The sequence below is a fragment of the Oncorhynchus kisutch genome, linkage group LG15 (assembly GCF_002021735.2).
Source record: "Oncorhynchus kisutch isolate 150728-3 linkage group LG15, Okis_V2, whole genome shotgun sequence".
Lineage (NCBI taxonomy): Eukaryota > Metazoa > Chordata > Actinopteri > Salmoniformes > Salmonidae > Oncorhynchus > Oncorhynchus kisutch.
In genome coordinates this window covers 30,848,646-30,871,513 of record NC_034188.2, presented here as the reverse complement: position 1 = coordinate 30,871,513, position 22,868 = coordinate 30,848,646, and the positions used below count along the sequence as shown (strand labels likewise).

The following is a 22,868-nucleotide window of genomic DNA, read 5'->3' as shown; positions in this document are numbered from 1 at the left end:
GGGGAACATGAGATCTATGCAGACCGTTCAGGGGAACATTAGATCTATGCAGACCGTTCAGGGGAACATTAGATTTTAATTTTTTTTACCCTTATTTAACTAGGCAAGTCAGTTAAGAACAACTTCTTATTTTCAATGACGGCCTAGGAACAGTGCCCCTGAACTGCCTCGTTCAGGGGCAGAACGGCAGATTTGTACCTTGTCAGCTCGGGGATTTGAACTTGCAACCTTCCGGTTACTAGTCCAACGCTCTAACCGCTAGGCTACCCTGCCGCCCCGGCAGACCGTTCAGGAGAACATGAGATCTATGCAGACCGCTCAGGGGAACATGAGATCTATGCAGACCACTTTGGGGAATTCAACATTGCTGATGACCATGGCACTTTCTCATACATTCAGTGTGCTTTATACTATACTGAACACAAATATAAACACAACATCTAAAGTCTTGGTCCCATGTTTCATGAGCTGAGGAGTATTTCTTCTGTAGTAAAGCCCTTTTGTTGGCAGAATCTCATTCTGATTGGTTGGGCCTGGCTCCTCAGTGGGTGGGCCTGGCTGCCTAGTGGGTAGGCTTATGCCTTCCAAGGCCCACCCATGGATGCACCCCTAACCAGTCCTGTGAAATCCATTGATTAGGGCCTAATGCATTTATTTCAATTGACTGATTTCCTCATATGAACTGTAACTCAGTAAAATATTTGAAATTGTTGCATGTTGCATTTATATTTTTGTTCAGTATACATACTGAGATCAGGTCACTTCATTCTAAATGTAAGACAAAGCAGTCCAAATGGTGTGGGTCTAATCTTTTTTTTTTACGGACGGATTCATAAGTGGAAGAGAAGATTCAGGGAAGTTTAATTTCTCTAAAGACTTGGCACACAACTTTCCTTTCTTCTCTCCATATATCTATGCACCCCCCTTCCCCCCCACCTCTCCCTCAGCATGACAAAAGCACCCATTTGGATCCAGTGGGCCCAGGCGGGCTGTTCTATCTGACAGCTGCAGAGACAGGCTCCAAACAAGACAGCTGAGAAAAGACTTCGCTTTATTCTTTTCTATAATTAATGAGCAACGGTCGCAACCAATTAGGACAGAGGGAGGCTGAGGCCTCCCAGTGCGCTTCTCCCAATCCAAAAGGAGTGCACTGGGCCCGACCATCAACTGTTACCCACCCACAGTCCTTTTAAAGTGTGATTTTTATCTAGTTTATTTAAGCCTCTGCATGCAGAAATGCCACTCAGAGGGGGAGATGGAGAAAACAGCCCTGCATCTATCTGTGGGTGAAATAACGAGAGTAGGAATATACAGGATGTCTGCCCTGCACTATAGACTGAACTCTGCCACTGACAAGTGCAACTGTCAATGTTCCTGAGAGTGTGTGTGTATGGGAAGAGGACCTAAGAAATATTGAATATGTGTGCTGTTTAAAGATGCAATGTGAGGCATATAGGGGTCTGACGAAGACTGATGTATACTGACGTCATAATCTTTGTCGCTCCTACGTATAGAATTACTATATGTAATATATTCAAAATGTCATATGTGATAGAGAAATCATTTGCTTTGGTTTTCTATAATATATTATACTGAACAAAAATATAAATGCAACACGTAACAATTTCAAAGATTTTACTGAGTTACAATTGAAGGAAATCAGTCAATTGAAATTAACTCATTAGGCCATAATCTATGGATTTCACATGACTGGGCAGGGGTGCAGTCATGGGTGGGCCTTGGAAGGCATAAGCCTACCCATTAGGCAGCCAGGCCCACCCACTGAGGAGCCAGGTTCAGCCAATCAGAATGAGTTTTTCCCCACAAAAGGGCTTTATTACAGACAGAAATACTCCTCAGCACCCCCCCCCCGTTGTTACACATGGTCTGCGGTTGTGAGGCTGGTTGGACGTACTGGCAAATTCTCTAAAATGACATTGGAGGCAGATGATGGTAGAGAAATGAACATTCAATTCTCTGGAAACAGCTCTGGTGGACATTCCTGAAGTCAGCGTGCCAATTGCAAATCTCCCTCAAAACTTGAGACATATGTGGCATTGTGTTGTGTGACGAAACTGCACATTTTAAAGTGGCCTTTTATTTGTCCCCAGCACAAGGTGCACCTGTGTAATGATCCTGCTGTTTAATCAGCTTCTTGATATGCCACACCTGTCAGGTGGATGGATTATCTTGGCAAAGGATAAATGCTCACTAATAGGAACGTCAACTAATTTGTGTACAACATTTGAGAGAAAAAAGCTTTTTGTGCACATTGAACATTTCTGGAATCTTTTATTTCAGCTCATGAAACATGGGACCAACATGTTGCGTTTATATTTTTGTTCAGTTTATATGCAACATTTACTGTACTGCAAAACCTTCAAGCCAAAGAGAGCCGCTTACTGCCATCTAGCGGGAAAAGCTGATGTGTTTAACAAAAGGCTTTGAAGAACACATCTGATCACAAGACGTGAACATAATAAGTGGTTATAAACGTTTTAGTGAACCTCACCCTTTCCAAGATGATCTCGTCATATTTATACATCCCATCACTGCCATTTACCTGTCAACACAGAACACATGCATGTAATTTACATCACCATCATCATCATCCCACATGAAAACATCATACAAATAATATGAAACAGAAAAGGATAAAAGAACATTAACTGTGATCTTTCATCTCAGTATAATCATTTTTAATTACCATAGACGTGAACACAGACATACAGGTAACTGCCAAAATAAAGGAAACACTTGCGTAAATGAGGGATACAAAGTATATTGTAAGCAGGTGCTTCCACACTAGAGGTTGACTGATTAATCGGAATGGCTGATTAATTCGGGCCGATTTCAAGTTTTCATAACAATCGGAAGCCGATTTGGCCGATTTTTTTTGTTACACCTTTATTTAATCTTTATTTAACTAGGAAGTCAGTTAAGAACACACTCTTATTTTCAATGACGGCCTAGGAACGGTGAGTTAACTGCCTCATTCAGGGGCAGAACGACAGATTTTTACCTTGTCAGCTCGGGGATTCAATCTTGCAACCTTACAGTTAACTAGTCCAATGCTCTAACCACCTGCCTCTCATTGCACTCCACGAGGAGCCTGCCTGTTACGCGAATGCAGTAAGCCAAGGTAAGTTGCTAGCTAGCATTAAACTTATCTTATAAAAAACAATCAATCATAATCACTAGTTAACTACACATGGTTGATGATATTACTAGTTTATCTAGCGTGTCCTGCATTGCATATAATCGATGCGGTGTGTATCGTTGCTCCAATGTGTACCTAACCATAAACATCAATGCCTTTCTTAAAATACACAGAAGTATATATTTTTAAACCTGCATATTTAGCTAAAAGAAATCCAGGTTAGCAGGCAATATTAACCAGGTGAAATTGTGTCACTTCTCTTGCGTTCATTGCACGCAGAGTCAGTGTATATGCAACAGTTTGGGCCGCCTAATTTGCCAGAATTTTACGTAATTATGGCATAACATTGAAGGTTGTGCAATGTAACAGGAATATTTAGACTTATGGATGCCACCCTTTAGATAAAATACGGAACGGTTCCGTATTTCACTGAAAGAATAAACGTCTTGTTTTCGAGATGATGGTTTCCGGATTCGACCATATTAATGACCTAAGGTGCGTATTTCTGTGTGTTATCATGTTATAACTAAATCTATGATTTGATAGAGCAGTCTGACTGAGCGATGGTAGGCACCAGCAGGCTCGTAAGCATTTATTCAAACGGCACTTTCGTGCGTTTGCCAGCAGCTGTTAATGACTTCAAGCCTATCAACTCCCGAGATTAGGCTGGTGTAACCGATGTGAAATGGCTAGCTAGTTGGCGGGGTGGGCGCTAATAGCGTTTCAAACGTCACTCGCTCTGAGACTTGGAGTAGTTATTCCCCTTGCTCTGCATGGGTAACGCTGCTTCGAGGGTGGCTGTTGTCGTTGTGTTCCTGGTTCGAGCCCAGGTAGGAGCGAGGAGAGGTACGGAAGCTATACTGTTACACTGGCAATACTCAAATCAAATCAAATTTTATTTGTCACATACACATGGTTAGCAGATGTTAATGCGAGTGTAGCGAAATGCTTGTGCATAAGAACATCCAATAGTCAAAGGTTAATGAAATACAAATGGTATAGAGAGAAATAGTCCTATAATTCCTATAATAACTACAACCTAAAACTTCTTACCTGGGAATATTGAAGACTCCTATGAAAAGGAACCACCAGCTTTCATATGTTCTCATGTTCTGAGCAAGGAACTTAAACGTTAGCTTTCTTACATGGCACATATTGCACTTTTACTTTCTTCTCCAACACTTTGTTTTTACATTTTTTAAACCAAATTGAACATGTTTCATTATTTATTTGAGGCTAAATTGATTTTATTGATGTATTATATTAAGTTAAAATAAGTGTTCATTCAGTATTGTTGTAATTGTCATTATTACAAATACATTAAAGAAATTGGCCAATTAATCGGTATCGGCTTTTTTTGGTCTTCCAATAATCGGTATTGGCGTTGAAAAATCCTAATCGGTCGACCTCTATTCCACACAGGTGTGATTCCTGAGTTAATGAAGCAATTAACATCCCATCTTTCTTAGAGAATCTTTCTTAGAGAATGGTGTCACACCCCTCCAATAGAGTTCCAGACACTTGTAGAATCTATGCCAAGGTGGATTGAAGCTTTTCTGGCAGCTTGTGTTGGCCCAACGCCCTACTAAGTCATGCTATGTTGGTGTTTCCTCCATTATGGCTGTTACAGTGCCTTCAGAAAGTATTCATACCCCTTGACTTATTCCACATTTTGTTGTGTTACAGGCTGGATTCAAAATGGATGAAATGCATTTGTTTTCTCTCACCCATCTACACACAATAACCGATACTGACACATCCATCAAGCTCTGTCACAGGAGGCTGGTGGCATTGAGGAGGACGGGCTCATAGTAATGGCTGGTACGGAACAAATAGAACGCTATCAAACTCATCAAACATGTTTCTATGTGTTTGATACCATATACTTGAAAATATGAAGAGTGGTAGTAGTATTGTGTTGTATTGGATTTGCCCTAAAAATTACACTTTATAATTGCTTTGCCACATTTTTTGCAGCATTACTTCAGTGCCTTGTTGCAAACAGGATGCATGTTTTGGAATATTTTTTTTATTCTGTACAGGCTTCCTTCTTTTCACTCTGTCATTTAGGCTGGAATTGTGGAGTAACTACAATGTTGTCGTTCCTCAGTTTTCTCCCATCACAGCCATTAAACTCTGTAAATGTTTTAAAGTCACCACTGGCCTCATGGTGAAATCCTGAACTTATTTAGGCTTGCCATAACAAAGGGGTTGAAAAAGTATTAACTCAAGACATTTCAACTTTACATTTTATGAATTTGTAAACATTTCTACAAACATAATTCCACTTTGACATTATGGGATATTGTGTGTTGTAGGCCAGAGAAACAATGTGGAAAAGGTCAAGGGGTGTGAATACTTTCTGAAGGCCCTGTACCTGTACATAAAACATAGCATTGCTGGTTTGGGCTATTATATCCAGATTTTTTGCAATGAACACACACATATGATATTTAAATATGTTGCATGATCATACTAAATGCATAACTGTATCATATTCATGCTGTAGTGGCAGTGTCAATAGAAATCATGAAATAGATCCACATGGTGAACACAGCAGGATGCTGCAACTGTGAGACACATCCATTTACAAAGAGAGAAAAACATAATCGATACTCCATCCACACAGAGAGACAACAGAATAGACACACCATCCACACAGAGAGACAACAGAATAGACACACCATCCACACAGAGAGACAACAGAATAGACACTCCATCCACACAGAGAGACAACAGAATAGATACTCCATTTACAAAGAGAGAAAAACAGAATAGATATTCCATCCACACAGAGAGACAACGGAATAGACACACCATCCACACAGAGAGACAACAGAATAGACACTCCATCCACACAGAGAGACAACAGAATAGATACTCCATTTACAAAGAGAGAAAAACAGAATAGATATTCCATCCACACAGAGAGACAACGGAATAGACACACCATCCACACAGAGACACAACAGAATAGACACTCCATTCACACAGAGAGACAACATAATAGATACACCATCCACACAGAGAGACAATAGAATAGACACACCATCCACACAGAGAGACAACAGAATAGACACTCCATCCACACAGAGAGACAACAGAATAGATACTCCATTTACAAAGAGAGAAAAACAGAATATATATTCCATCCACACAGAGAGACAACGGAATAGACACACCATCCAAACAGAGACACAACAGAATAGACACTCCATCCACACAGAGAGACAACATAATATATACACCATCCACACAGAGAGACAATAGAATAGACACACCATCCACACAGAGAGACAACATAATATATACACCATCCACACAGAGAGACAATAGAATAGACACTCCATCCACACAGAGAGACAACAGAACAGATACTCCATTTACAAAGACAGAAAAACAGAATAGATATTCCATCCACAAAGAGAGACAACAGAATAGACACACCATCCACACAGAGAGACAACAGAATAGACACTCCATCCACACAGAGACAACAGAATAGATATTCCATCCACAAAGAGAGACAACAGAATAGACACACCATCCACACAGAGAGACAACAGAATAGACACTCCATCCACACAGAGACAACAGAATAGATATTCCATCCACAAAGAGAGACAACAGAATAGACACTCCATCCACACAGAGAGGCAACAGAATAGATACTCCATCCACACAGAGAGACAACAGAATAGATACTCCATCCACACAGAGAAACAACAGAATAGATACTCCACCCACACAGAGGCAACATAATAGATACTCCATCCACACAGAGAGACAACAGAATAGATACTCCATCCACACAGAGAGACAACAGACTAGATACTCCATCCACACAGTTAAACAACAGAATATATACTCCATCCACACAGTTAAAAAACACAATTGATACTCCATCCACACAGTTAAACAAGAGTATAGATACTCCATCCACACAGTTAAACAACATAATAGATACTCCATCCACACAGAGGTAACAGAATATATACTCTATCCACATAGAGAAACAACAGAATAGATACTCCATCCACACAGAGGCAACATAATAGATACTCCATCCACACAGAGAGACAACATAATAGATACTCCATCCACACAGAGAGACAACATAATAGATACTCCATCCACACAGAGAGACAACAGAATAGATACTCCATCCACACAGTTAAACAACAGAATAGATACTCCATCCACACAGTTAAACAACATAATTGATACTCCATCCACACAGTTAAACAACAGAATAGATACTCCATCCACACAGTTAAACAACAGAAAAGATACCCCATCCACACAGTTAAACAACAGAATAGATACTCCATCCACACAGAGGCAACAGCATATATACTCCATCCACACAGAGAAACAACAGAATAGATACTCCATCCCCACAGAGGCAACATAATAGATACTCCATCCACACAGAGAGACAACAGAATAGATACTCCATCCACACAGAGAGACAACAGAATAGATACTCCATCCACACAGAGAGACAACAGAATAGATACTCCATCCACACAGAGAGACAACAGAATAGACACTCCATCCACACAGAGAGACAACAGAATAGATACTCCATCCACACAGTTAAACAACAGAATAGATACTCCATCCACACAGTTAAACAACAGAATAGATACTCCATCCACACAGAGACAACAGAATATATACTCCATCCACACAGTTAAACAATATAATTGATACTCCATCCACACAGAGGCAACAGAATAGATACTCCATCGACACAGAGAGACAACAGAATAGACACTCCATCCACACAGTTAAACAACAGAATAGATACTCCATCCACACAGTTAAACAACATAATTGATACTCCATCCACACAGTTAAACAATATAATTGATACTCCATCCACACAGAGGCAAAATAATAGATACTCCATCGACACAGAGAGACAACAGAATAGACACTCCATCCACACAGTTAAACAACAGAATAGATACTCCATCCACACAGTTAAACAACAGAATAGATACTTCATCCACACAGTTAAACAACAGAATAGATACTCCATCCACACAGAGAGACAACAGAATAGACACACCATCCACACAGAGAGACAACAGAATAGACACTCCATCCACACAGAGAGGCAACAGAATAGATACTCCATCTACACAGAGACAACAGAATAGATACTCCATCCACACAGAAAGACAACAGAATAGATACTCCATCGACACAGAGACAACAGAATAGATACTCCATCCACACAGAGAGACAACGGAATAGATACTCCATCCACACAGAGAGACAACAGAATATATACTCCATCCACACAGAGAGACAACAGAATAGATACTCCATCCACACAGAGAGGCAACAGAATAGATATTCCATCCACACAGAGAGACAACAGAATAGATACTCCATCCACACAGAGAGGCAACAGAATAGATATTCCATCCACACAGAGAGACAACAGAATAGATACTCCACCCACACAGAGAGGCAACAGAATAGAGACTCCACCCACACAGAGAGGCAACAGAATAGATTCTACATCCACACAGAGAGACAACAGAATAGGTACTCCATCCACACAGAGAGGCAACAGAATAGACAGTCCATCCACACAGAGAGGCAACAGAATATATATTCCATCCACACAGAGAGACAACAGAATAGGTACTCCATCCACACAGAGAGACAACAGAATAGACACTCCATCCACACAGAGAGGCAACAGAATAGATACTCCATCCACACAGAGAGACAACAGAATAGACACACCATCCACACAGAGAGACAACAGAATAGACACTCCATCCACACAGAGAGGCAACAGAATAGATACTCCATCCACACAGAGAGACAACAGAATAGATACTCCATCCACACAGAGAAACAACAGAATAGATACTCCACCCACACAGAGGCAACATAATAGATACTCCATCCACACAGAGAGACAACAGAATAGATACTCCATCCACACAGAGAGACAACAGACTAGATACTCCATCCACACAGTTAAACAACAGAATATATACTCCATCCACACAGTTAAAAAACACAATTGATACTCCATCCACACAGTTAAACAAGAGTATAGATACTCCATCCACACAGTTAAACAACATAATAGATACTCCATCCACACAGAGGTAACAGAATATATACTCTATCCACATAGAGAAACAACAGAATAGATACTCCATCCACACAGAGGCAATATAATAGATACTCCATCCACACAGAGAGACAACATAATAGATACTCCATCCACACAGAGAGACAACATAATAGATACTCCATCCACACAGAGAGACAACAGAATAGATACTCCATCCACACAGTTAAACAACAGAATAGATACTCCATCCACACAGTTAAACAACATAATTGATACTCCATCCACACAGTTAAACAACAGAATAGATACTCCATCCACACAGTTAAACAACAGAAAAGATACCCCATCCACACAGTTAAACAACAGAATAGATACTCCATCCACACAGAGGCAACAGCATATATACTCCATCCACACAGAGAAACAACAGAATAGATACTCCATCCCCACAGAGGCAACATAATAGATACTCCATCCACACAGAGAGACAACAGAATAGATACTCCATCCACACAGAGAGACAACAGAATAGATACTCCATCCACACAGAGAGACAACAGAATAGATACTCCATCCACACAGAGAGACAACAGAATAGATACTCCATCCACACAGAGAGACAACAGAATAGACACTCCATCCACACAGAGAGACAACAGAATAGATACTCCATCCACACAGTTAAACAACAGAATAGATACTCCATCCACACAGTTAAACAACAGAATAGATACTCCATCCACACAGAGACAACAGAATATATACTCCATCCACACAGTTAAACAATATAATTGATACTCCATCCACACAGAGGCAACAGAATAGATACTCCATCGACACAGAGAGACAACAGAATAGACACTCCATCCACACAGTTAAACAACAGAATAGATACTCCATCCACACAGTTAAACAACATAATTGATACTCCATCCACACAGTTAAACAATATAATTGATACTCCATCCACACAGAGGCAAAATAATAGATACTCCATCGACACAGAGAGACAACAGAATAGACACTCCATCCACACAGTTAAACAACAGAATAGATACTCCATCCACACAGTTAAACAACAGAATAGATACTTCATCCACACAGTTAAACAACAGAATAGATACTCCATCCACACAGAGAGACAACAGAATAGATACTCCATCCACACAGAGAGACAACCGAATAGATACTCCATCCACACAGAATGGATACTTACATAAGGGCCTGCATCCAATGAGTCTGCGTTGACGATGACAGGGGGAGGGTTCGCCTGCAAAGATAGATGAAGAGATACAACATTACCTCAGTGTGTGTGTGTGGCAGCTAGGAGCCAGTAAGTGAATGCCATGGGAACAGTCGTTGTGTGTGTCTCACTGGGGATGGGTGGATGATGGCTACAGTAGGTGTGAGGACTGAGAATGAGAAGTGGGGAAAAGAGACCCGTGGTGTTATTATTGCCTGCTTCCTGTGTTAGACTCCATTTGAACAAACTGTGTGTGTGTTGGGACCATTGGGCCATCACCTAGGATATCACAATCATCTTTTCCTGTCCGCTACTTTCTCTACCTTTTCTAAATCGCTGGAAATGACAACTTGAAGTCTGGCATCCAACACCACGTCTATGTTTTGATGGCCTGCCATAACGCGGACGACACTGGGCCAATTGGGCGCCGTCCTTTGGGAATGAACCCGGGTCTGTAGTAACGCCTCTAGCAATGCGATTTCTTCCAGGGAAAACCAGATGTTTAAGTTATTAGTTATTGTGAAACATGTCAATTCTGGTCTTCATTTCGACAGTTCGTTGCAAAAGTGATATATTTTGGTCTGTTAGTAGTAAATCTAGCTCTTTTTGCCCCTAGAAGTTGAACTCTACCATTGACCTCATGATGTTTACGTCATCTCAAAGGAGGGGTTCGGTATGAAATACACTCCCTTCTAGATGTACACTCCCTTCGTAACAAGAAATACACGCCAACGGTGGTCATGTCAACTCATATTTTTTCCTAATGGCTATGAGTGAATTGTGGTGCAATAGGCTCATAGTTCAATGGTTGAGGATTCTAATCCCACATGGGTTAGTTATCTTTTTTTGTTTCTCAAATCGTTCATTTACAATATTCATCCCGTGCCCACACTTCTAATTCTGAAAAGTGAAAGCATACCTGTTTTTATACAGTACCCACGACCAATCTGCCAAAAAAAGAGCTACTGCGTAAATACTGCAGTGCAGGTTGGATTGAATTGAGCCACTAATATTCATTTTCAAGATGATGATTGCACTTTTCTTCCCAACACAATACCGCACTAAATGTAAATCTACACTTTACCGGGTTTTTTTGCACGGGGGATTCCAACTTACACTGCAAGTGGCAATAGATGGCAGGAACTCGGCGGCTTACCAATGTGAGACGTATATGCTCGCGATGCACATCATTTTATTATCAGAGTCTGACAGTGGACTTCTGGTAAGTATGCTTTAGTGAGAAAGTGTTGGGATCTACTACATTTAACCAAACCCAAAATGAATATTTATGAGCAATTCCCCCCCACCCATAACTTCTCACTTGAAAGCATTTTTTGTTGTTGTTGAAGAGGTTGGGGAAGGCTGAAATCGTAGTTGAGAGTTACCCTTTAAAGCTAATTTCCTGCAATTCTAAACATTTTGCCATGTCTTATGTGTGTTCATATAATACCAGGGGTTGAGATCTGACTGAGTTCAAAAAGAAATCGTGACCCCGTGGCCCGTATTGACCTCATTCTGGGTCTGGATCCGGACCGCAGTCCTCCTGTTGAATATGGCTGGCCTATAAGGTCAGTAAGACACAAAAACTGATCCATTCCTGGATTTGATCCGAAATAGATCTCAATCCGGCTGTTCAGGCTCCATTACGCCCCCTAGTGGCTGGCGTTCATTTCTCAACATCTCATGCATGTTGTATCAGAGGAGATGTTCTGGTCCTGTGGAGGAGGCACCAGTAAAAACAGAGTGCAGGAGAGGGCACTGCAAAGACATGCATCTCACAGCAGCAATTATCAACATAATTTCTTCTTCGAAAACGTCCCCTTGCAAGGATCTGTTGTGAATGCTGTTCTCAGTTAAATGTTACAGAAAGACTAGCAGCTCTCAGTAGAGAAGAAGACAGAGGAGGAGCAGGACACAGTACCAGTAGACTGGACTGGACAAAGAGCGTAATGGCCTCTCCTTATAAGTCTGGAATGCTGGACCACTGGCTGTTCTCTCTATTGATCTGATTGAGCTGTGGGGGTAAGGGGATGGACCAAGGCTGCCTGAAGTCCAGCAGAAAGGAGCTACTGGTCCCTCACTACCTCCACATCCCCCTGCCTCCCCTCACTGTCTCCCTCCAGTATTCACTATTCACACATTACCAGATTCTTAGGGCTTTTTGATGTGGAGCCACTCCTATTGATCCCCATTGATTCTAATCTTGTTCCACCAACCTCTATCGCCACACACGATGAGCACACATGCATTCTCCATGTTTTGGCAGCGTGATGTGGCAGCCTATGGCCTGTGATATTACATATGACCTAACTACTTTAAATGTGTCAAGGGGTCGTTGCAGCTACGGGCTGATTGCTTTCGTGGCACAGACTCTCGTTCGTTCATTTATTTCCGTAGCGTCTCTCCACCTTAGTGACGGCATCGAAGGTTCACTTGAGACAAGTTTTGAAACGGTTTTTCCCTTACGTACACGGCTCTTTTATTCCTAAATGGCAATTCTTTCACACAGGACTCACAGGAGGTGCACGCGCGGTGCAACACTCCAATATAACAGGTCACAGCCTGAGAGAAAAGAACCACACAATTTATTACACAGCTTGAGTTATAAGTCCTTTGATGCTGGGCCATGGTATATAAATACACAGACATACAATTAGAGCTGTATGTGTGTGTATTTAAGCCTCACTCCCTTCGATTGGCATCATTCATTATCCAACATGCAAGCTGTTAAACCCCAGTTTGTCTCGTTGTCGTTCCAGAGCTTCGCTATTTTATTTTCACTCAGTGACTTCTCTTATCACGCAAACGCCTCTTAAAGTCCAGCGTTAAAGCTACGTACTGTAGACGTGACCGTTTCCTAAGAACTGCAGTATAGTTTCATGGCGAGCTGTGACGTCCCTCACTCCTCGGCACAAACGTCCCTCACTCGGCACAATCACGGCTTGTAACCTGCATATGGATGAACAGATGCTCGCGACAGTGCTTGTGTGTGCACGTCTTTCATGACCTGCACACATTTAGGCATTTCCTGTTTATCATGAAAATACAAGGCAGACATGTTCTTATCAGACCGAAACCAAAAGGTTTAAGGTAGCAGCAGCTCCCTTTACATGCTTTTAGAAGTATGCGTGTGTGTTTTAGATATGCACAGTGTGCCACAGCACCATAGACTGTGGGGAGACACCCAGGCTTTTAAGAGGTCAATTCATCCCCCACAGCCAATAGGTCCCAGTGGAGAGACGAAGCCTGAGGGCCACAGTGGGGACTATTTCTGCTCTCTCACTGTACTGGACTAAACTAGCGAACTGAATCCAGTGCCACAGCCAAGGGACCACAAAAGACAAGCACAACAGCAGGAACAAAATAGTTTATCAAAAGCAGCAGAGAGGTTACTTCCTAGCTGGCTAATCAATGATAAAAATAAATAAACATCAAAATAGCACTATAAACCTCATAGGGTTTCAAGACTGTCTGTCTGAAAATAAAAATGGCATCCTTGTCTGGGATTGAAGTGGGTAATCCCAGTATCTGTATCACCCTTAACAAGCAAACAAAAAGAAAGGGGAAGATAATCTGTCTTTGTAATCCTAAATCCGCCATAGAGTGGTGTGTTGTCTCTGAAGTGGGAGTTGGGTTGGAGGAGGAGAGGGCTGATGAGCGTGGGGCCGTGGGGCCAGGGCAGCAGCGTGGGGCCAGGGCAACGGCGTGGGGCCAGGGAAACAGCTTGGGGCCAGGGCAACAGCGTGGGGCCGTGGGGCCAGGGCAGCAGCGTGGGGCCGTGGGGCCAAGGCAACAACGTGTGGCCAGGGAAGCAGCGTGGGGCCGTGGGGCCAGGGAAACAGCGTGGGGTACGTGGGGCCAGGGAAACCGCGTGGGGCCAGGGCAACAGCATGGGGCCAGGGTAACAGTGTGGGGCCAGAGCAACAGCGTGGGGCCAGGGAAACAGCGTGGGGCCAGGGAAACAGCGTGGGGCCAGGGAAACAGCGTGGGGCCAGGGCAAAAGCGTCGGGCCGTGGGGCCAGGGCAACAGCGTGGGGCCGTGGGGCCAGGGCAACAGCTTGGGGCCAGGGCAACAGCGTGGGGCCGTGGGGCCAGGGCAACAGCGTGGGGCCGTGGGGCCAGGGAAACAGTGTGGGGCCGTGGGGCCAGGGCAACAGCGTGTGCCTGGCCGCACACAGCTTTATGACATAGATACAGTAGCAGACAGCTTGTTCTTTCTGCTGGGACTAAGAGAGCCCTGGATGTGGTATAAGGGTGTGACTGAGCTGCATGGGGGGAATTAACCAAATCTGGATAAGATTATCATAAAATCCCGTAATTTCCTTTTAATTCAAACAGTAATCATTAAATGCTGTTTTCCCAGCCATCTGTCTCTGTTCACTTTTGTCCACCTGCAGCTCAGGACTCAGGGCAGGCTTGGAGAGGACACACACACATAAAGACAAACACATACACACCACCCTGCTCAGGCTGCTCTCCCAACAGGACTGACTGTACAACCATTACAACCAACCAATCCCAAATGACCAACATACCATACAAAATACCCCATTTCTATCTGTATACATCCATGTGTTCATATTAGTGTCCTCCAAATTGTTATCTATCGATTTATTCATCCCGCCTTCCATCCATCCATCCATTCATCCATCCTCCCTCTATACATCTCTCGTTCCCCCATCCACCCTTCCTTCCTTCCTTCCTTCCCTCCCTATTTTCATCCATCCATCATCCCTTGTTCCATCCATCCATCCCTTATTCTATCCATCCATCCCTCCCTCTCTCCATCCACACTTCCTTCCATCTCCCTCCCTCCCTCCCTCCCTCCCTCCCTCCCTCCCTCCCTCCCTCCCTCCCTCCCTCCCTCCCTCCCTCCCTTAACCATCCATCCATCCCTCCTTCCTTCCATCTGTCCATCTATTAATCTATGATTCTTGTTTCCTCATGTATTATCTCAAAACAGCACTGCACCTTACAGCACTGAGTTGGCTCGGGACTGCAAAGCTACAAAGACTCCCACTAAACCTTGGCAAGCGTAGGGCACAGGCTTCGTCCAAATTGTTAAATAATCAATGTGTTCCCATGACAACCAGTGCTCGCCCCGCATTGGCTGCGCGGCCCGCTTAGCTGCCTCTCCCTGGTTCACCTCTCAGGACGCTGACTGCAGCTTATGCGTCTCTGTCACACATGCGTGGCCAGGGGCTCAGCATCAGCTTGGCTGGCCTGCCTGCACACTGCCTGTCTGTCCACATCGCATTAGGACTGTAGCTACAATCCTCCCCCTGCAATGAATGAATGAAACAGCAGAGGGGCCAGCAGGAATGGTCTGTCTTGGGGAGAGACGGTCAGTTATGCTGGTTACAGATCTCTACTAAATACTGGCAATTAGAGCCCACACACCCAGACGCCCTCTGTCTCCACTACCTAGCTAGAGTACAACTTCAAAATAATCCTCTTTTGTGAATGAAGTGTGATGCTACACCTTTAAAGTGTTTATCTGATTCATTCCCGATTTTTCAATACAGTTACGATTCATTCTCTGAATAATTGCATGAAAATACCTATTATTATCATATAAAACAGTATCGTAAAATAAAGTACAAACAATATTATCCTATTATCCTATATGATGATGTCATATGTTGGCACTGCAATAGATAGCGAGGCCACGCCTCAAATGAAATCCAAGCTCCTCCTCATGCAGCAGTATTTCTATGGTGTTTTTAACTCCTTGAGTTCCCTGGGGTACAGGAGGGTTTGGCATGTGCATAGCAACGAGATGCTGACAAGACAATAGGTTATTGTTCCTTAGCAGACATCTCCATCCTCCTTTACAGAGCACACTGATACTGTATGGCAGCCCTGTATGGCAGCCAAATGGCAACATCACAGTGAAATATGACAGTGCCTCTGATCCATTACAGGGTAATGGAGGCTGTTCTGTCTGAAGATATGTGTACCATTAGGAGATGCTTTGCCTCTGCCTTCACTCATTCGTGCTGATTACTAATATATGGACATGGTGTGCCCAAGACCAATAGAGTCAATCTTAACCTTTCCTACAGTACCTAGTAGGCTTCGGCGGTATCCACATTGTCATACCTTCATACCGACCTTGTACCATACCGGGATATTCGGTAATACCGGCACTGAACACAAGGGGTGCTGTTTTCAAACCTCACTAACACTATGTAATCTAATGTTTAGTAATGCTAACAAGTATATGGAAAAATAGTGAAAAAATGATGAAACTATACTGAATATATTCATGTCACAAATAATTGATTAAAACACACCATTTTGCATTGAAAGTCTACAGTAGCCTCAACAGCACTCTGTAGGTGAGCACCATGGTGTAGCCAGAGGACAGCTAGTTTCCATCCTCCTCTAGTATATTGACTTCAATACAAAACCTATGAGACTTGGGATTCCATAGTCTTACACAGTAATTATGACAACTTCCAGAGGACATCCTCCAACCTATCAGAGCTCTTGCAGTATGAACTGACATGTTGTCCACCTAATCAAAGGATCAGAGAATGAAACTAGCAGTGAAAGCATAAGCTACAGCTAGCAAGCACTGCAGTATTTAAAATGTGGTGAGTAGTTGACTCAAAGAGAGAGAAAGACAATAGTTGAACAGTTTTGAACAAATACATTTAATTAAAAATAAAGGAGAAGCAAGAGAGAGAGAGAGAGAGAGAGAGAGAGAAAGAGCTGGCTATATTTCATTTCCCCCCTTTCACTTAGCTAGCAAATGCCGCAAGCTAACTAGTTTAGCCTACTCACCCGGCTGAAACAGAGAGGGATGCTATGTTAGCTAGCTGGCTATGGCTATCCAACACTGGACTCTTCCAGGTCAAGGTAATCTTTTGGTTTTATTAATTTATTGTCACAGGGGCCCACCGGTTTAACTGCTAAGTACACTGTACTACTGCATGATTGTAGAGGGTTTACTAATGCGTTAGTTCTATTAGCTATGTTGTTGACTTGACGTTAGCTAATATGGTGACAACGATGTAAGTGGTGTGTAGCGGTTATGATATGAAGGTTTGGCTTGGAAAGGTTTTTCGCCTGGTCACAGACAGCTGATGCATTGTGCACTGAAGTCCACAAGCAAAGGGAAAAGGTGAGCGGAGGAGAGTGCGTAGATGCAAGAAGCAATTATACAATGATCTGGCTGCTATGAAAGTGAACTGTGTTTGCATGTGATCAAGGGTGTATTCATTCCGCCAATTCGGTTGAAAAACAAAATATTAAAACAGATGCAAATGGAACATACCAGAATTTGACCAATATAAACTCTTGTTTGAACTGTTGGACTAATGATTACACCTTAGATCAGCTAGATGCAAGCAAGATTGTGCACGGTGGTATTGAATGTGTCGATGTCTGTCACCTTGATTACTCAAATTTATCTCGACCTGTGCCCCTATGTTGTAAACTTTCATTCATAGGCTAGGTTGTAGCAACCTCATGATGGGTATTGGGAAAACGTTTGTATCATGTAGTAAGTAGCCTAAACCTATCCATTTTACATTGAGCTGGGTGAATGGAATATGAATGACAGTCATCCAATATGCTGTAATAGAAATAATGCTATGCTCATAAAAATATATATTATCCTCACTCATCTTAAACAGCACCGACCACCACTGGTATACAAGTAACAACAAAATGCTACTCACAGTATTCTGCATGCACAAAACAAATATTAGCCAGCAAGGCTCTTGATCCAGAAGGGGATTCTCTGCTGTTATCAAGTGAATGCTTGATTTTGAAAGAAGCTAACCACTTAGCAAATCAAATGCCCAACTGCAGAGCATTTAGCACATTTGAAACAGTTAACTTAATAGTTGTATGATATCTAGCAGGAAAACATATAGTAGTGAATTCCATACTGTAACTAGATCACCTGGCGCATGCTGTACAACAGTGAGTGACAAGGCTCCGGTCTCTTGTTGTTGTGTGCTTGTAAACAAACACCATGTGACACGTGACTGGGGACCACCATGAGCTTCATAATGATGTGACAGGTGACTGGGGACCACCATGAGCTTCATAATGATGTGACACGTGACTGAGGACCACCATGAGCTTCATAATAATGTGACAGGTGACTGGGGACCACCATGAGCTTCATAATGATGTGACAGGTGACTGGGGACCACCATGAGCTTCATAATGATGTGGCACGTGACTGGGGACCACCATGAGCTTCATAATGATGTAACACGTGACTGGGGACCACCATGAGCTTCATAATAATGTGACAGGTGACTGGGGACCACCATGAGCTTCATAATGATGTGACACGTGACTGGGGACCACCATGAGCTTCATAATGATGGGACACATGACTGGGGACCACCATGAGCTTCATAATGATGTGACACGTGACTGGGGACCACCATGAGCTTCATAATGATGTGACACGTGACTGGGGACCACCATGAGCTTCATAATGATGTGACACGTGACTGGGGACCACCATGAGCTTCATAATGATGTGACACGTGACTGGGGACCACCATGAGCTTCATAATGATGTGACACGTGACTGGGGACCACCATGAGCTTCATAATGATGTGACACGTGACTGGGGACCACCATGAGCTTCATAATGATGTGACAGGTGACCACCATGAGCTTCATAATGATGTGACAGGTGACTGGGGACCACCATGAGCTTCATAATGATGTGACACGTGACTGGGGACCACCATGAGCTTCATAATGATGTGACAGGTGACTGGGGACCACTATGAGCTTCATAATGATGTGACACGTGACTGGGGACCACCATGAGCTTCATAATGATGTGACACGTGACTGGGGACCACCATGATTTTGTATTGCACAAGTTAATTGCAGGTATTTCCTTAAAAAGTAGCTACAAATATTCAAATGTATTAGTTAAATTGTTTGAAGGTGTTCAAAAACCATCCCTTGGCTATTTCCAAATATCCTGGTATATGGTATATAAGGTATACCGCTCAAGCCTAGTACCTACTGATGCTTACAAAAAACTATATATACAAAAGTATGTGGACACCCCTTCAAATGAGTGGATTCGGCTATTTCAGTCACACCTGTTGCTGACAGGTGTATAAAATCAAGCACACATCCATGCAATCTCCATAGACAAACATTGGCAGTAGAATGGCCTTACTCAGTGACTTTCACTGTGGCACCGTCATAGGATGCCACCTTTCCACCAAGTCAGTTCGTAAAATGTCTGCCCTGCTAGAGCTGCCCCCGTCAACTGTAAGTGTTGTTAGTGTGAAGTGGAAATGTCTAGGAGCAACAATGGCTCAGCTGCAAAGTGGTAGGCCACACAAGCTCACAGAACAGGACCACTGAGTGGTGGAGCTCGTAGGCCGTAAAAATAGTCTGTCCTCAGTTGGGACCACCGAGTTCCAAACTTCCTCTGGAAGAAAAGTAACCACAATAACTGTTAGTCGTGAGCTTAATGAAATAGGTTTCCATGGCCGAACTGCCGCACACAAGCCTAAGATCACCATCCGCAATGCCAAGTGGTGTGAAGCTCAGCGCCATTGGACTCTGGAGCAGTGGAAACGCGTTCTCTGGAGTGATGAATCACACTTCACCATCTGGCAGTCCGACGGACGAATCTGGGTTTGGCGGATGCCAGGAGAAAATTACCTGCCCGAATGCAGTGCCAACTGTAAAGTTTGGTGGAGGATAAATAATGGTCTGGGGTTGTTTTTCATGTTTCGGACTAGGCCCCTTAGTTCCAGTGAAGGGAAATATTAACGCTACAGCATACAATGACATTCTAGACGATACTGTGCTTTTAACTTTGTGGCAACCGTTTAGGAAAGGCCCTTTCCTGGTTCAGCATGACAATGCCGTGCATAAAGCGAGGTCCATACAGAAATGGTTTGTCGAGATCGGTGTGGAAGAACTTGACCGGCCTGCACAGAGCCCTGACCTCAACCCCATCGAAGACCCTTGGGATGATTTGGAAGCCCGACTGATGTTGCCCAACATCAGTGCCTGACCTCAGTGCCCAACCTCACTAATGCTCTTGTGGCTGAATGTAAGCAAGTCCCAGCAATGTTCCAACATCTAGTGGAAAGCCTTCCCAGAAGACTGGAGGCTGTTAAAGCAGTTAAAGGGGGACCACTCCATATTAATGACCATGATTTTGGAATTAGATGTTCGACGAGCAGGTGTCGACATACTTTTGGTGATGTAGCGTATCAATACAACGTCATTTACAATTACTTGTCTCTGTGAGCTGGTCAGTGTGTTGTAAGACATACTGGGTTTGTGTGTTTCCTGCGGAAGGTGGGATGAGCGGCACAGTCAGTCGGTCGGTGGTGCCTCATTCTGTTCCTTGGGCCTTCATTTGCCTCTCGTATGCCACGCTGCAGTGCAATCAATACCTATTAAATTACCATGCACCCAACATCTTATTCACGCTGAGCTGAGGCCCTGCTCACTATCAGAAGGACCAGGGGAGATGGGAGGAGGAGGGAAGGAGAGGAGAGAAGGAGATAGGAGGGAGAGAAGGAGGAAGGGAGCGAAAGAAGGAGAGAGAGAAGGGACAGACAGATGGACAGTATATAGAACCTGCTCTTGTTGAACCTTAGCGTTGTATTCTCCATTAGTGTTCCATTCTCCCTTAGTGTTCCATTCTCCCTAAGTGTTCCATTCTCCCCTTCGTGTTCCATTCTCCCTAAGTGTTCCATTCTCCCCTTCGTGTTCCATTCTCCCTGAGTGTTCCATTCTCCCTGAGTGTTCAATTCTCCCTTAGTGTTCCAATCTCCCTTACTGTTCCATTTTCCCTTAGTGTTCCATTCTCCCTGAGTGTTCAATTCTCCCTTAGTGTTCCAATCTCCCTTACTGTTCCATTCTCCCTTAGTGTTCCAATCTCCCTTACTGTTCCATTTTCCCTTAGTGTTCCATTCTCCCTTAGTGTTCCATTCTCCCTTAGTGTTGGAGGGCCAGTAGGAGGCACTATTTTCTATGGTCAAAAGGGTGCTGTTAAACGGGTATCCTGACTCTCTGTGGTCACTAAAGATCTCATGGCACTTATCATAAGAGTAGGGATGTTAACCCCGGGGTCCTGGCTAAATTCCCAATCTGGCTCTCATACCATCATGGTCACCTAATCATCCCTAGCTTCCAATTGTCTCATTTCTCGCCCCTCCTCTCCCCTCTAACTATTCCACAGGTGTTTGCTGTAAATGTGAATGTGTTCTCAGTCAACTATCCTGGTAAAATACTGTATATTTATTTATTTTAAAACAAGTAAATTAATTACTTCACTCATAAAGCAGGTCTATTAAACAACATGGTTTGCATGGGAAGAACAGATTTGATGCGAATGATTGAGCATTGTGACACGCAAACAGGCATGATGCTCTTTCGCTTTCTCACAGAGCGAGAATGACACGCACACACAGTCACAGTTTTAGGAAAGGATAATTAATAGGCGGTCACAGCTGTCAGCACCATTCCCTCCTCATCTTGATGTAATATTACTAAAGCGTGCTCAGGCTTAGCTTCCTGTTTGGTCACGGTGAACGGCTCCAAATGAGCCTCAAGAGAGGTGGCTAGTCTGACCTTCAGCCCAGCAGACACAGCCACACTCTGAAATTGTATTACTTATCACTCCCAGTGGATGCTTCAGAATTCATGATCCTGTTATTACGTGGTAATCAAGTTGGGGCATGGGAATGTGTGTCTGATGACTCCATGTACTGTATCTAGGCTGGTATATAGAGTAGGTGTGTGTATATGAATGGTGTGTGTGTGTGTGTGTGTGTGTGTATACTAAGCCTTACATCTGAGTGTTTGTTTGGGTGCTTCAAATCAAATCCAATCTTTTTTGCCACATGCTTGGTAAATAACAGGTGTCAACTAAAGGTGAAATGCTTACTGACATACTTACTGACTTCCCAACAATGCAGTGTGTGTATGCGTGAATGTGTATGTGTTGATGCATTCATGTAAGCTCGTATTTAAACGTGTGTTGTATTGTGGTTGTTCCTGTGTTGTATTAGGGTTGTCCATGCGTTGTTTTAGGGTTGTCCATGTGCTTTAATAGGGTTGTCCATGTGTTTTAATAGGGTTGTCCATGTGTTTTAATAAGGTTGTCCATGTGGTGTAATAGGATTGTCCATGTGGTGTAATAGGGTTGTCCATGTGTTGTAATAAGGTTGTCCATGTGTTTTAATAAGGTTGTCCATGTGGTGTAATAGGATTGTCCATGTGGTGTAATAGGGTTGTCCATGTGTTGTAATAAGGTTGTCCATGTATTTTAATAGGGTTGTGCATGTGGTATAATAGGGTTGTCCATGTGGTGTAATAGGGTTGTCCATGT

The 22,868-nt window shown here is 43.2% G+C and overlaps 1 protein-coding gene across 6 annotated transcripts in view; it reads right to left on the bottom strand.

The window, feature by feature from the left end:
- LOC109905149 (disks large homolog 3) overlaps positions 1–22,868 on the bottom strand; it is a 131,472-nt gene that overhangs the window by 44,357 nt on the left and 64,247 nt on the right. For all 6 annotated transcript variants that reach the window (XM_031790092.1, XM_020502368.2, XM_031790095.1 and 3 more), the window contains 2 exons: positions 10,486–10,539; positions 2,513–2,563 (listed from right to left, as the gene is read on the bottom strand). In XM_031790092.1, the coding sequence (XP_031645952.1) occupies positions 2,513–2,563; positions 10,486–10,539 (105 nt within the window). The remainder of the gene's footprint in view (positions 1–2,512; positions 2,564–10,485; positions 10,540–22,868) is intronic.